We start from the raw sequence: 16,472 nt of genomic DNA, 5'->3' as shown, positions 1-16,472 counted from the left end.
CTACATTGGCAGGGAGGCGTTTCCACGCCCTTACCCCTCTGACTAAAGAACCTGCCTCTGACATCTGTCTTAAATCTATCAACCTTCAATTTGCAGCAATGCCCCCTCATACAAGCTGATGTCAGCATCCTCAGAAAAAGACTCTCACTGTCCACCCTATCTAATCCTCTGATCATCTTAAAGGGTTGAGGTAGAAGGTCAGCTCTGCTCTTTAAATGGGAAGCACTTTCAAGGAATCAGATGCTTTGTACCACTTCCAATTACTTGGTTGTGTAAAAATTGAAGATTTTGCAATGCCTCCTTTATAAATATTTAATGAAACTGTAATGAGCATGTTTATTCTGTCTCTATTTGAAAGTAATCACCAGTGGCCATAAATGTTCCCCACTTCCCTCCAATTCCTTTGACATGACAAATTTGATCAGGTCCCACATCACTCCTGCCCTGTTGAAGATTGATTTTCCTCTTCCTTGGCAGGAAAAATGTATGGATAAACCAGGCCCACGGCTCGACAGCAGAACTGAAACCTGCTTTGTGAACTGTGTGGAACGTTTTATCAACACCAGCCAGTTCATCCTCAATCGACTGGAACAGACACAAAAAAAGCAGGATGTCACCAGAGAGCCCGAGTGACTGAATGAGCAGAAGTGCACTATGGAACAGCAGCACAAAGGACTTGCCATAACATACAGCATGATGTCAGGCACAGTGTGGAACTGGCAGGCAGCATTGCTGGGGCACAGCTTCATGGGACCTGCTAGCCCCTGACTGCTCTCGACAAAACAACTCTCGCCATTTCTCAGAGCTGGGACTAACGGTTGTTGATTTTGGCCTAGATCTTTTGATTTGAAAATGGAGTTAATAGAAGACAACCTGACCAAAACGGGAGACGGAACAAGTAAATAGTGATAATTTGGCATGTAGTCAATTTACCTTGCTACATATGTAAACCAAACAAGGCAGTACGCAGTTTGCATCAACTGCTGCATAGGGCTCATATGATGTTTAGACTAGAGATCTTGCACAAACAGATTGTGCTTGATCAGTTAAAATGTAAATGTTTGAGATGTGATGCAGATTATTATTTCAAGAACACTGAACTTCGACTGGTCTGAAATAGCAACTGAGAATCTGTTTAAGAGCATGTACAAAAAATTGTAGATGGCCACAGCTGATAGGTGATGCATACTAAATAAAAGCAAACACTGTGCATTTGAACTTGTGCCACCATCTGATTAAAGAAATAGACTAAAATGGAGATTAAAAGTAAATTATATTAGAGTCAACTTTACTCTGATGCTTAACCTATTTTAGACTAGAACCAAATAGTGCATCAACAGGAGAGATGAGTAGGTAGAGGTGGATGATATTTCATTGCTCTAATATATAAAAGGAAGTAGAAAACCTTGTGTCTTCCTTCAGCAATCTCAACATTCGTCTGTAAATTTAAATTCTCCTTAACCAGTTCTGTCAGAATTCTTAAGAACAAAATGTCAGGCTCATCAGTAACAAAATACATTTCAGGCACGGAATAAAATAAAATAAGCTCACACAAAAGAAAAACTTCCTCAAGTGGCTTCAGAATTTGCCAAGATCAAGGAATCCACACATAAAAACTGGGTTTGTCTACTTACTCTTCCGGAAAAGCAAATGAAATGTGTTTCCCTCAGGAATGTAGGCCAATAAAGAAAATTATCAGCCATCTGTTAACTCTAAGTTATCACCATTCTGAAACTTATCACAACTTGAAGCAAAGATGCCAATACCTCCACCTTGATGAAGCTACCCCATCCAGATACCTATTTGGCCCTAACCATGATGGCAGTGATGTAGTTCTAATTGTCTGACTCCATCTTGACTTGTTCCCTTACTCTTCTTGGCACTTTGTGTCACACATTCAGCTTCCAAAAGCAGCTCTCCTCCATCACCCTAGCCAGGTGCATGCAAATGCACCATCTGGAAGTTTCTCTAATCCAATACAAACTCTATACTTCAGTTAATCTTAATTCACGAAATTTTGAGCCTTCAACTAAATTTTCTTCTCCGCTCTATTCGTAGTGAATCATACTCTACCACACAAAACACCTCAGCTCAAGTTGGAAATTCAGTCTCACAAGATTTTATCTTCATTGATAACATCCAGGTCACTTTTCTTCCTTCTGCTCAAAATAGAACAGCTGTCTGTTAAACAATCTCTCAATTTCCAACTTCCTATCAGTTCTTCTCCACCTCAACAACTCTTGGTCTTGTACCACTTCCTGCAAATACTTTCACAGCTCCTAAACCTTCAATCCAATTCTCATCTCGTATCTACAAAGCAGAGCTCTCACACACACCACGGTCAAATTGGCTTGGTTGTTCACTGCCTTGCGTTCCAATTCCCCCAATATTCAGGATTATTCTAGAGGGTAAAAGATAAGCCTTGGTCTTATGAAGAATCACCTTTCCCCACTTCACTCCATTTACTTGTCCCTGATGAAAAAGTGTATTTCCAGCACCAAATTCATGGTTTTCACATCTCCCACTAAAACTCATCCATCTCCATTCTGATTCATTTTAGAATTTCATTGATGTTGCACCTTGGAATACACTATAGAATCTTCTCAAATACAATCACCTTCAGGTCAATCAAAGCGTATCTAGTTTAGTTTAGCAACTAAACCTTACCCCAGTTCTCACAGATAATTCAAAGTGACTCTTAAAAGCTGGAACTGCTGACCTTCAAGACTGTCACAAAACCCCACAAAACAAATCCAGATGTCATCTTGGCTTATTAAGGTCATACCTTTCATTCTCTATTTTTGTCTCTAACATGAACTATAACTGCTGTCATCTAGCCACAGTTCCACTTTTCACAACAATCCCTTTAGTTCCCTTCAATTCAAGGTCCATTCTACTTACATCCGAAAATGCTCTGCCCAGGCACAAAATACCACCATTCACCTTGGACTTACTGCTACATTTAACAAGGAATGCCGTTCCACCTATATTTTAATCTTAACACGCTGGAAGCACGCCATTGGTTGGTTGTAAGTTTAAGTCCTATACAAAAGGTCTATGCTAGATAACAATCCACAATGGAGTACAATACTCTCAGAGGTACTGTCTTTTAAACAGATGACTAAAAACATATGGCACTGATCACAAATTTCTGAATTACACGGCAAATTGAAAGACAAACTGAATATTGCCGGCAAAGCAGGGGTGGGGGAGGAAGACGTTGTGTGGTGGTAGTGAGAATAAGGAAATCTCTTACTATGGCTGCAGCTATGTTGGCAGGCAAGTAAAGGATACACATACTTGCATTGAAAACTATTAAAAAAAGACTGACTATGCTGACTCCTGAGATGAAGTGGCTGCCGTGCAAGCAAAGTTTAAAAGCAGGTTGACCTACATTCAAGAGAGATTAGAACAGCGATCTTAATGACAAAGTATTGCATTGAAGGAAATTTTGGAATAGCTGCTGAAAAGATATTTCCCTCGTGTAGAATCTAGAAATGGGCAGGAAGGTGTGTTTTGAAAAGAAGACTATTCCGTTGAGGACAGATGACGAGGAATTCTTTTTCTCAGAGCATTAGGTGCATTTGGAGTTCTCATTCACAGCAAATGGTGGAGGATGGATCATTGAACATATCCGAGGCTGACTTAGACAAATTTTTGGTTCACAGGGAAGTCAGAAGTTATTTAAGGCAAGCCGGAAAATGGAGTTCAGGCCACATCATGTTACTGACAGCGGACCAGGCCCAAGCAGCCTACTCCTGTTTCTATTTCTAACGTTCTTGTGAAATCATCCAAAAAAGGTTAGTCAGCCTGATATCTAGTTCATAGAATCCCCAGTACGGAACCAGGCCATTCAGCCCAACATGGACACACTGACCCTCCAAAGAGCAACCCACCCCCTATCCTATCCTTGTAACTCTGCACTTCCTGTGGCTAGTGTACCTCACATACACATCCCTGGACAGTATGGGCAATTTAGTCTGGCCAATCCACCTAATCTGCACATTTTTGGATTGTGGGAGGAAACCAGACATGCGGAGAAAGTGCAAACTCCATACAGACAGTCGTCCGAGGTTGGAATCGAACCCAGGTCCCTGGTGCTGTGAGGCAGTAGTGCTAACAGGCTGCCCAATTATCAGTAGGGATCTGAAAGATCCCATCACTCTGGGGCAACAATCCCAGGAAAAAGAACAGTGCAAAAGCATTGGAAAGGACTTTAACCTGTAAAGACTGAAGTGTGTGTTCAGGCAGCATTAACAGTAACTTCATGATACGGGTATAAATTGACGATAGCAAAGATCAGAGTACAAAGAGGGATAAGCGCCAATGCAGAAACAGAAGTAGCTTTAAAAATAAAGACTTTTTAAAATCCTACATTACCTGTCTAGGGTACCAGCAAAAACTTGTGTAAACTTGAAGGGTGAAAATACACAAGTAGGATATATGGGCAAATTGGAGACAATTAGCCAAATAATAAAACCTGTACAAAAATGTGCATAGCTTAAGAATTTTTAGAAAGCCAATAACAGAAATTGAGCTTAAGGATCTTGCGTAGTAGCTGCAGAGATATAACTAGAGCTAATAACTGGACGCTAAATTAATAAAAAGATCTTCAGAAAGAACAGGCAAACGGGGATGGGAAAGTTTTATAATCTAGTTTGACAGTGGCAGAAAGAATGTACTTCAGTGGAGAGTGATTAAACAACTGAATCACAAATTAGAATTAAACAACAAAAAAAATCAAAGTTCAATGCATTGCGTATAGGAGCTGCGATGTCATGTTGCAGCTGCACAGGACACTAGTTCGGTGCTTTGGGAATACTGCGTTCAATTCTGGTCTCAACTGCTATAGTAAAGATATTACGAAACTTGAAAGGGTTCAGAAAAGATTTACAAGGATGTTGCCAGGGTTGGAGGGTTTGAGCTATAGGGAGAGGCTAAATACGCTAGACCTATTTTCCTTGGAGCATTGAAGGTTAAAGGGGTGACCTTACAGACGTTTATGAAATCATGACAGGCATGGATAGGGTGAATTGCCAAGTCTTTTCCCCAGGGTAGGCGAGTCCAAAACTTGACAGCATTGGTTGAAGGTGAGGAGAAAGATTTAAAAGGAACCCAAAGGGCAACGTTGTCATGTAGAGCATGGTGTGCATATCGAATGGGATGCCTGAGGTGGAGGTGGAGTCTGGTACAATTACAACATTTAAAAAGCATCTGGATGGGTTTATGAATAGGAAGCGATAACAGGGAATTGGATCAAATGTTGGCAAATGGGACATGATTAACATAGAATGCTTGGTCGGATTGGACAAGTTGGACCAAAGGGTCTTTTTCTGTGCTGTGACTCTGGTGGGAGTTGCCTACAGGCCTCCCAGTAGCTTCATAAATACAGAGATCTGGGAAACAACTAGGTTACAAATTGGGGGGTGGGGTAGTGGAGAGCGAGAGCGAGCGCGGATCATTAACTTTCACATAAACCAAATCAAGCAAAGCCACTTAAGTGTAGAGGCAACAAATTTTTTTAATTTAAGAGACCTTTCTAGAACAATGTTAGAAAAGCAAAGGAAAAGGCAATTCTACGTTTATTGACGAGTATCAAATCAGAATTCCAATATCATATTGGACTAGTTGCAAAAAAAAATCAGAATTATCAAATTGGAAATTCAGTCACACAAGGATCAGGAAAAGTTCCAAATAGATGCTTAAACATAAAGACAAAACTTAAACTGAGAAATAAACTGACTAGGGAACCAGAGTAGATATAGGTGGAGCAATTAAACCAAAAAGACAGACTTGTTAAATGATTACTGCACAGTGTCACACTAGAAGAGGAGGGGGACACAACGTACAAAAGAAATTAAGTAACGTCAAAGACTAGAATGAACTACAGTCATTCCTCTGTATCTGTGAAATCAGTTGAAGCATTTGCCTATCGACACTAAAAAAAGTAACCAAATAATTAACATCCATAGGCAAAAGAGAAAATCATATCTTCAACCATTTTTGCAGCAACCCTGAAAACATTCTGATCAACTAGCGGTGGACTCATGTACCACCTCAACAGGAGATGCTCTGAAGCGAATATAAATGTGGGTATCTGCTTATTCATCCCTTCCCTCTAACCTGTGCTCAGATACTGTCAGCATCTGCCTTTCCTTGCTTTGTCTTGAAGTTGGTTGTGCACATCTCACTCTCATCTTGTGCCCTGTGTGCTACTGTGATGGTTCCCAAGCAGTGACAGTGTTAGCGTGCATAAGTGCAAGAAGGCGGTGATGAAGCCAAGTGAAACGGCAAATGTGTTGAATAATTTGCAAAGTGGCACATTAGGGGTATTTACACAGACCTTGGATAAGCATATGGATGATGATGTGTTCTATGTTTGTCAGCTTGTGCTGTAGGTCCTGAGCTCAACCTCAATGTTAATATTTAAACAGAATACTGTACAGTCAATGTCAGTAATATTACGTTAACCTAAAAAAAATACAAAGACAAAAAGCCATAATCTTGAGGTCTGTGAACCTAACCCTATTTTTACCATGTCATTTAGCTCTGCACTTGTGAATTCAGAAATGGAACCCTCGTGGATACGGAGGAATGATTGTACATTAAATAAGACTTTTTAAAACTATAAATTGCAGACTATGAAGCTCAAGAACAATTTGCTTTCCAGGATTCTATTTCTAACCCAAGATACAAAAAAAAACCAAAAATGGATGCGTCACAACTTTTAACTCTAGATTTACAAACTACACCTATGAATTGAGAAACTATAAATGATGGTCTATTTTTTAGCGGTGAGAAGGAGAATACAGGAACAGGCCTCAATTCAACATTTATTACAGGAACATATTAGAATCTGTTAGGATAACTGAGTAGGCAAGAAACAATGAACTGCTTAAAGTGAGTCAAGGAAATTTCAGAAAGGCTCATCGTAAAATCAAACAGCACAGAAGTGGGTCATTTGGCCTGCTGTGCTTCTCACGGCTGCCCAATAAAGCTACATATTATTCCCAATCCTTACTCAATGATAAAATGTGTTATTTTTCGAGAAGAGATTAAATTCCCCTTGAAAGTTGAGACCTGCTTCTACCACCAATTCTTTCCTCACTAAATTTGTTTTAGGGAATGTGAGCCTCATGGCAAAGCCAGTACAAATGCACAAACGCCAGCATTTGCCATCCATCGCCAATTTCTCTTGACAAAGTGATGGCAAACCATCTTGAATGACTGCAGTTCACATGGCATTAGTACATGCAAAAGAAGGTCCAGGACTTTCAACAAGCAACATTAAAAGATCGATATTCATTCCAAGTCAAATGGCTTGAAGGGAACTTGCAGGTCATGGTGATCTTGCTCCTCTGCGGTTCTTGCACTTCTAGGTGGTTGAAATCACTGATTTAGACAACGCTTTCAAAACATCTTGGCAAGTTGCTGCAAAACATCTTGAAGATGGTATACACTGCTGTCATGACACTACGTTGGAGGAAATTAATATTAAAGATACTGGATGGATGCCAACCGACTGAGCTGGAAAGTTGTTGGAACTGCACTTATCCAGGCAAGCAGTGCTTATTACATCACACTGAGTCTTGCAGATACTCACTGACAAGTTTTGAGATCCGAAGAAGAGGTACACACCATAGAATTCCCAGCCTGTTCTGTTTTTATATGGGTGCTGCAGATAAGTTTTCAGTCAATGATAACTTCCAGAATGTTCACACTAGGAGATGCAGTGATAGTAATGTTATTGAAAGTCAAGGGAAGATGGTTAAGTTTCTCTCGTGTAAAATGGTCATTGGCTGATGCTTATTTTGGCTCAAATGTTGTTACATGAAACTTATCATTCCAACCCGAATGTTGTCTGGATCTTGTTGTACATGGACACTGACACCGCTAGCATTTAAGTAGTCATGAGTGGTGCTGAACACTCAATCATTCATGAACATCTCTGCTTCTGACTTCACGGGAAAGTAACTGAAGGTGGCTGAGCTGAGGGCCTAATCAGGAGGAGCTCCTGCAGCAATATGCTGGTGCTGAGAAGAATGATCTGCAACGTCGGCCCATGTGCAAAAACTATTCTAACCAGTGGAGTTTTGCCCTCACCCTACAAAATCCCACTGGCTTTAAATTTTGCTAACGCTGTTTGATGCCGCATTGATGTTCATAAATCACTCTCACTTCTCAAAATTACCTCATCTCCATTTTGGCCAAAGCACTGAGGATATCTGAAATCGAATCAATGACTTTATGCTATTTGTGGATAGCACAATCCCATGCAAATTTTCAGTAGTGATGAGTAGGCGCAAGTGTTGTAACTGCACTAGAAGAGTCTGGCTAGCAGCGTAGCTAGTTCCAGAGAATGAGTATTCAGTATCACTGCAAAACATTGGAAGGTCCCACAGACTTTGGAGCATTCAGTGTCTTCAACCACTCCTTAATATCTTGAGTGAATCAAATTGATTAATTACCGGCAGAGATGTTGGAAATCTCAGGATGCAGCAAATATGTATTCTGGCTGAAAATTAAAGCAAATTCACCAGTCTTACTTTTAGCAAGGATATGCTAGGCTCCACCACCACTGACAACGGGGGTATTTGTGGAACCTCTTCCAGTTAGTTGTTAATTGTCTAACACCATTCACCACTGCATGTGGCAGGTCTATAGAGTTTTGATTTCTTTGCTTAGGAGCTTCTTAGCTCCAGCTTCAGCATACTAGTCATTATCCCTTAACCGTTTGAGACCTTGCTATGCACAAAATTAGTTGCCATATTTCTTACACAATAGTGATGAGAGTTTGAGTGCTTAATTGCTAGTGAAGTGTTTTGGAGAGTCTCTACATAACATGCAAGTTTTATGTGTTATTTTCATAAGCCATTAGTCACAGAACCATTTACACAAATTTTAAAATTGGCAAGTTTTTGAATCACCCATCAAACGAAAATATACACTTGTTTTAAAAAGTAGACGAAGTTAATGCCTTTACTTATTTTGCAAAGGAAGAGTCCATAAGTGTTTAAGGTGTACAAGATAATGAGCGGTATGGATAGTCGATTGCCAGAGATTTTTCCCCAGGGCAGGACTGACGCCACGAGGGGTCATAGTTTTAAGGTGTTAGGAGGAAGGTATGGAGGAGATGTCAGAGGGAGGTTCTTTACCCAGAGAGTTGTGAGCGCATGGAATACTTTGCCATTGGTTGTCGCGGAAGCAGCGTCATTAGTGACATTTAAGTAACGGCTGGACATGCACATGGACAGCAGTGAATTGAGGGGAATGTAGGTTAGGTTATTTTACGTTTGGATTAGGATTAATCCACGGCACAACGTTGTGGGCCGAAGGGCCTGTACTGTGCTATACTTTTCTATGTTCTAATGTTCTAACAGAAAGGTTGCACATCTGAGCTACCACAAGATGTACACCTGACTGGAATTTTATTAAATCCCCATGAGAACGTCAGTCACTTGACTATACCAGTAACGTTGCAAACTGTGATTCAAGTGACTGGCGTTCTCATGGGGACTTAAAATTCCAGTCAGGTGTACACCTTGTGGTAGCTCAGATGTACGACCTTTCTGTTAGAACAGAGAAAATAGAAAAGTACAGCACAATACAGGCCCTTCGGCCTGCGATTTGTGCCATGGATTAATCCTAATCCAAAAATAAAATAACCTAATCTAAATTCCCCTCAATTCACTGCTGTCCATGTGCATGTCCTGCAGTCACTTAAAATGTCACTAATGACTCTGCTTCCACGACTACCATTTTGGGATGTCTGGTCAGCAGGGGCCATTTGGACCAAAGGGTCTGTTTCTGTGCTATATGACTCTATGGCCAGAGCAAGGGGCTGAAATGAGGGTCACAAGCCTAGACAGCCGAGTCAAATGCCAAGATCACTTTTAATCTCATCTTTATTTAAGTACAATTTAAAAAGTATAAGCAAATTTCTGACAGGCAGCATTTTATGCTTGTTGGAATTAATCTACCATTACTCATGCCCACTTATATTGCATTCTTATAATTTCTGAGCTGCCACGTCTAATTCCACTCCCTAAAATCATATACTAATGAGACCAACTTACACTGATGCAAATTAGAAATAATTAATGAACCCCTTAAACCATAAGACATAGGAGTGGAAGTAAGGCCATTCGGCCCATCAAGTCTACTCCGCCATTTAAATCATGGCTGATGAGCATTTCAACACCACTTCCCTGCACTCTCCCCGTAGCCCTTGATTCCTTTTGAGATCAAGAATTTGTTGATCTCTGCCTTGAAGGCATCCAATGTCCCGGCCTCCACTGCACTCTGCGTCAATGAATTCCACAAGCCCACCACTCTCTGGCTGAAGAATGTTGTCTCATTTCAGTTTTAAATTTACCCCCTCTAATTTTAAGGTTGTGCCCACAGGTCCTAGTCTCCCCACCTAACGGAAACAACTTCCTAGCGTCCACCCCTTCTAAGCCATACATTATCTTGTAAGTTTCTACTGGATCTCCCCTCAACCTTCTAAACTCTAATGAGTACAATCGCAGGATCCTTAGCCGTTCATCATACGTTAAACCTACCATTCCAGGGATCATCCGTGTGAATCTCCGCTGGACACGCTCCAGGGCTAGTATGTCCTTCCTGAGGTGTGGGGCCCAAAATTGGACACTATTCTAAATGGGGCCTCGAGATAAACGACATTACATTCACTTTCTTAATTACAGACTCTACCTGCAAGTTAACCTTTAGAGAATCCTGGACCAACACTCCCAGATCCCTTTGCACTTCTGATTTGCGAATTTTCTCACCATTTAGAAAATAGTCCGTGCCTGTATTCTTTTTTCCAAAGTGCAAAACCTCACATTGAATTTCGTCAGCCATTTCCTGGACCACTCTCCTAAACTGTCTAAATCTTCCTGCAGCTTCCCCACCTCCTCAGTACTACCTGCTTGTCCACCTATCTTCTTATCATCGGCAAGCTTCGCCAGAATGCCCCCAGTCCCTTCATCCAGATCATTTATATATAAAGGTGAACAGCTGTGCCCCAACACTGAACGCTGCGGGACACCGCTCGTCACCAGTTGCCATTCCGAAAAACAGCCTTTTATCCCAACTCTCTGCCTTCTGTCAGACAGCCAATCCTCAATCCAAACCGGTAGCTCACCTCGAACACCATGGGCCCTCACCTTGCTCAGCAGTATCCCGTGAGGCACTGTATCAAAGGCCTTTTGGAAGTCTAGATAGATAACATCTACTCGGTTTCCCCGGTCTAACATACCTGTTACCTCTTCAAAGAATTCTAACAGGTTTGTCAGGCACGACCTCCCCTTACTAAAAACCAACACAAACATTGAACTCAGCACCCTTCCCCCCCAGCTCCCACTCAAGCATAAGTCATTAAATATCAAATTGCTTCCTATCCTTCAGGTAAACTGTATTTCTTTAGATTCATTCATGACATGTGGATGTCACTGGATATGCCAGCATCTAATGCTCATCTCGCGCTGCCCACAATACTTTACCAAGATGTCGCCAATAGAGATTGAGTTCTAAAATGGACTGGATAGGCTGGGACATTTTTCACTGGAATATAGGATATTGAGGGGTGACCTTATAGAGGCTTATAAAATTATGGCAGGCACTGATAAGCTTATTAGCTAAGGTCTTTTCTCTAAGGTGGGAGATCTCAAAACTAGAGGGCATATTTTTAAGATGACAGGAGAAAGATTTAAACAAAAGACATGTGGGTCAATTTTTTCCTCTCTCCCCAAACAGAGTGGTTAGTGTGTAGAATGAACCCCCAAAGAAAGTAGTGGATGTAGATACAGTTACAATGTTTAAAAGACATTTGGATAAGTACATGAATAGGAAAGGTCTGGAGGGATATGGGCCAAATACAAGCAGATGAAACTAATTTAATTTGGGAACATGGTCAGCCTGGACTAGTTGGATCAAAGTGTCTGTTTCCATCCTGTATGACAATGACTCAGAGTCAACCATACTGCTGTAGTTCTGGAGTTACATGCAAATCAAACCAGGTAAGGACAACAGTTCCTGAAACAGATAAGTTTTCAGCCAAAGATCAGCAATGGTTTCATGATCATCATTAGATTTTTAGTTCCAAATATTTGTTGAATTGAAAATTCCACCATCTGCCATTGCAGGATTCAGGTAATATTCTGGAGACCTGGGTTTCTGGATCAACAGTCTGGCAATAATACCACTAGAGGGCACCACCTTCCTTTGTCCATCAATAACACCTCCCCTGAATTCACATTTTCAATGTTTAATAAAAATCTGTAGAACTTTGTAAATGCCTTCTACAGCATTAACACAATACATGGCTTACTTCTTGGCACGTCGTGGCCTCAAAGAAATCAGAGGTGTGTAAGGAACGGTGTCCATTTAGACAAGACTGGAAGAACAAAAACAGGTCACTCGGCCCATCTGTTCCACTCAAACATTTTATTTTCTTTTTGTTAAATTTTCCCTAAAACAACATTACTCACATCAACTGTTCCTTGTTGTCATGGGTCTCCATACAAGTGAAAATATCTACACTTTGTCTAGCTGGTCAATCTTTTCCATAATTTTAAAAAGTCTTCCACCATAATGTCCCTCAGCCTCCTATTATCTAGAGAAAGGTATCCCAGTTCACCCACATAGTTGCAATCTCAGTTCTGATAGCATCTTTGTAAACCCTGTTTGCAGCTTCTCCATTGTCTCTATCTTTCTGTTTTATAGAAGCAGACTGATTTGACGAATTCTGTTTTCCAATTCTTTGATTTTGACATCCATTCTAAAAAAAATCATCCAAATTGGTGATTGCGCAAAGAACCCTTTGGTTCATTGCTGATAATCCATAATTTTATATAGTCATGTTTAAAGGCAATGGACAAAACATCCACGGTCAATTTGTGAGTACTGATGTTTACTGCACACATTGACCTTCCGTTGAGTATCCCAATATTGAACAAATGTCTCCTGGATGCAGGCTTCTGTATAATAATAAGTCACCTGCTGGAATTTAATTGTCAAGGTGAGAGACAAACTCAACAATACAGCACAGAAGAATGACATTTGGCCCATCATTCATACACCAACTCTTTAGAAGAGCAAACCAACCCATTTCCTGTCCTTTTTCCATAATCCTGTATTCCCTTCCCTTAAGAATTTATCCTTTTGCAAGTTAAGGTTTAGTACTAGTCTCTGAAGTTGAGTAAGTTACTTACACGGCTTTTTAGCTTCTTTCCGTTTCATATCTTCTTTCAGCTTCATTGCAATTATAATTGTTAGCAGATCGCAAGCTCTCTAGCAACTTTTTTTTAAAAGCCTCAAAACTCAAATATGCTGCAATGTAAACTCAGCTCAAACGTGCAAACTGAACGACTAAACAAAAGCTGTTCATACATGCAGAATATCTGTAAATGTAAAGCGACTAGAAAACTTTCTGCCGGACTTTGGCAAGATTCACGTTACCTTTTCCCTTGTGTCAGTGGGAGTACTTTACATGTAGTGGTTTTATTGGTCATGACGGTCGGCTTGCGAAGTCACAAGTGATTACTAATAACGAACCAGAACCTCCTGAGGAGACGCTACCCAATCAGACAAATCAGCGCTGCAGGAAGACACGACGTTCAAGGATCGCAGCAATAACATAACGACACCATTCACCGGAGACGGACTACAGCACCATGCTTAACCACTGCCAACACAGAAACTACAGTGTATAGATACTACAGATGACCATCAGTAAATACCCGCAGAATTTTTCGAACTCATTTACGCCAGTCATCTTCGGTAATGTGATATTCAAGTGAACAAACCAAATGTTCGATGTGATAAATCTGTATCATCTCACATTCTCTGCACAGAGGTACAAAACAACCCGCAAAAGCCCCCCACAACTGTCCCATCTCCCACTGTACTCCTGCCTCTCCTCAGTCTCTATCTTTCCCTCTCAACCCCTACTGCATCTCTCCATCTTCTATTCTCAGACCCCAGCCACTCCTGTCCATCCACACCCACCGATCTCCTTCGCACCTCATTCCCCAGTCCCATATCTCCATCGGATTACTGTCCGCTAATCCGGCAGCCTCCAGTCCCTCCCTCTGCAATTTATATTCTTCCACCTCCTCGCAAGTTTTCCTGACCATCCAATCCAACAACAAAAATCCCTAACCCCCCCCCCCCCTCTGTACACCAAGCCCTTTGTGAGGACCCACCAAATACTTTTATTTAACTAATCCCAATGATAATTATCCCCATAACAGCACTGTTCACACAACCCCAATGACATTAACCCTCCCAATCCACATTCCATTTCGCCACACACACCCCGCCCCAAACCCAACCCGACCCCCACTCTCCTGGCCCGCCCTCCCACCCCAAACCCCCTCAAGTTTACCACCCCCCCCAACCCAACCCGACCCCCACCCCAAACCCTCCCCCCTCACGTTTACCACCCCTCCGTACCCTCCCATTACCACTCCCACTTACGGGGTCTGTTTTTTCTCCCCGAGTCTATCCTCCTGCGGATGCGGCATTTTTTGGCGGGGGATTCGTTCTCTTGTTCCGGGCTGCGGCGGCTGGGCCCCGGGTGAAAGCCATTCTGCAACCCGTTGGCGATGCTATGTGCCGGCCTCGGGGTGTCCATGCTCCGGCCTGTGGTCAGTGCCCGGAATCCGGCCTCAGCTCGAGCCTTCGGCAGCAGCGACAGCTCGCGCTCCAGGGTCACTGGCGGTCATCCCGGCTCCGGATGACGTCACGCGCCTGCGCACTGCGATCTCAAAATCCAGCCTGCAGGGCCGTTCACAGAATTACCCTCATAGTTATCCCTGAAATGCCCCTGCTCACGTAATTACCCCATAGTTACCTCTAAAATGCCCCTGCTCGCACAATTACTTCATAATTACATCTATAAACCTCTGGTCACACAATCACCCATAATTACCTGTCCAAAGCCTGTGTTCACACAATTACCCCTAAAATACACCCTTCAGCATAGTTATCCTCATAATTGCCCCTAAAATGCCCATTCATATATTTACCTTAAAAATACCTCTGTTCACATCATTTCTCCTCAAATGCCCCTGTTCACACAATTATTTCTGTAACATCCTTGGAACATGGAACTGCACGGCACAGGAACGGGTCTTTCGGCCCACAATGTTGTGCTGAACATGTGCCAAATTAAACTAATCCTTTCTGTCTGCCTTTGGTCCATTTCCCTCCATTCCTTGCATATTCATGTGCTTACCTAAAAATCTCTTAAACACCGCAATCATATCTGCTTCCACCACCACTCTGGCAGCGTGTTACATACTTCTACCATTCTCTGTGCATAAAAGACTTGCCCTCACATCTTTGAACTTTCCCCCTCACCTTAAATGCATGCTGCCTAGTTTTAGAAATTGCAACACTGGGAAAAAGATTCCTACTATCAACCCTATCAATGAATCTCATGATGTTATAGACTTCTATCAAGTCTCCCCCCAGCATCTACTGCTCCAGAGAAAACATCCCAAGTTTTTCTAGCCTCTTCTTACAGCTTATATCCTCTAATGTAGGAAGCATCCTGGTAAACCACTTCTGCAGCCTCTCCAAAGCCTCCACATCCTTCCTGTCATGTGGTGAGCAAAATTGAATGCTGTACTCTAAGCATGGTCTAACCAAAGTCTTATAAAGCTGCAACATGACACCCTGACTCTTGTACTCAATGCCTGAGCAATAAAGGCAAGCATGCCATACGCCTTCTTCACCACCCTATCTACTTGCGTGGCGACTTTCAAGGAGTTATGGACTTGAACTCCTAGCTCCCTCTGTACATTAATGCTGTTCAGGGTCCTGCCATTAACCTTATACTTTTCCTTGACATTTGATCTCCCTAAGTGCAGCATCTCACATTTACGTGGATTAATCTCCACCTGCCATTTGTCCACCCATCTCTGCGACGGATCTATATACTGCTGTATCCTTTGACAACCCTGACAACCTTCTACACTATCCACAACTCCACTGATATTTATATCATCTGCAAATTTACTAATCCACCCATCTGCATTTTCATCCAAGTCATTTATATAAATCACAAACAGCAGAGTTCCCAGTATGGATCCTGTGGAACGCCACTAGTCATGGAGCACCAGCCTGACAAACAGCCTTCCAACTTTACATTCTGCCTTCTGTGGACAATCCAATTCTGAATCCATGTGGCCGAGTCACCATGGATCCCAGGCATCTTAATCTTCTGGATGGGCCTACCCTGAGAGACCTTGTGAGAAGCCTTAATAAAATCCACCTTGACAACATTCACTGCTCTGCTGTCATTGATCACCTTTGTCACCTCCTCAAAAAATTCAATCAAGTTAATAAGAAATGAACTGCCCTGCATGTAGCGATGCTGTTTACACAACTCTTGTTTACACAATCACCCCCATAATTAACCCTAAAACGCTCCATTCACACAAATAGCTCTAAACACTGCTGTT

General features: G+C 41.9%; 1 protein-coding gene across 4 annotated transcripts in view; it reads right to left on the bottom strand.

Annotated features, from left to right (window-relative positions):
- The window catches only part of LOC125461668 (pantothenate kinase 1), a 62,383-nt gene extending 47,647 nt beyond the window's left edge, over window positions 1-14,736 (bottom strand). For 2 of the 4 annotated variants that reach the window (XM_048550613.2, XM_048550614.2), the window contains exon 1: window positions 14,482-14,736. In XM_048550613.2, the coding sequence (XP_048406570.1) occupies window positions 14,482-14,638 (157 nt within the window). In that variant the 5' untranslated portion in view covers window positions 14,639-14,736. The other 2 variants (XM_048550617.1, XM_048550615.1) reach the window with 2 other exon arrangements.
- Between the last annotated feature and the right edge of the window lie 1,736 nt (window positions 14,737-16,472).

This window comes from Stegostoma tigrinum, chromosome 20, assembly GCF_030684315.1.
Source record: "Stegostoma tigrinum isolate sSteTig4 chromosome 20, sSteTig4.hap1, whole genome shotgun sequence".
NCBI lineage: Eukaryota > Metazoa > Chordata > Chondrichthyes > Orectolobiformes > Stegostomatidae > Stegostoma > Stegostoma tigrinum.
The sequence above is the reverse complement of the archived record's forward strand: the minus strand, read 5'-3'. Positions and strand labels throughout refer to the sequence as shown.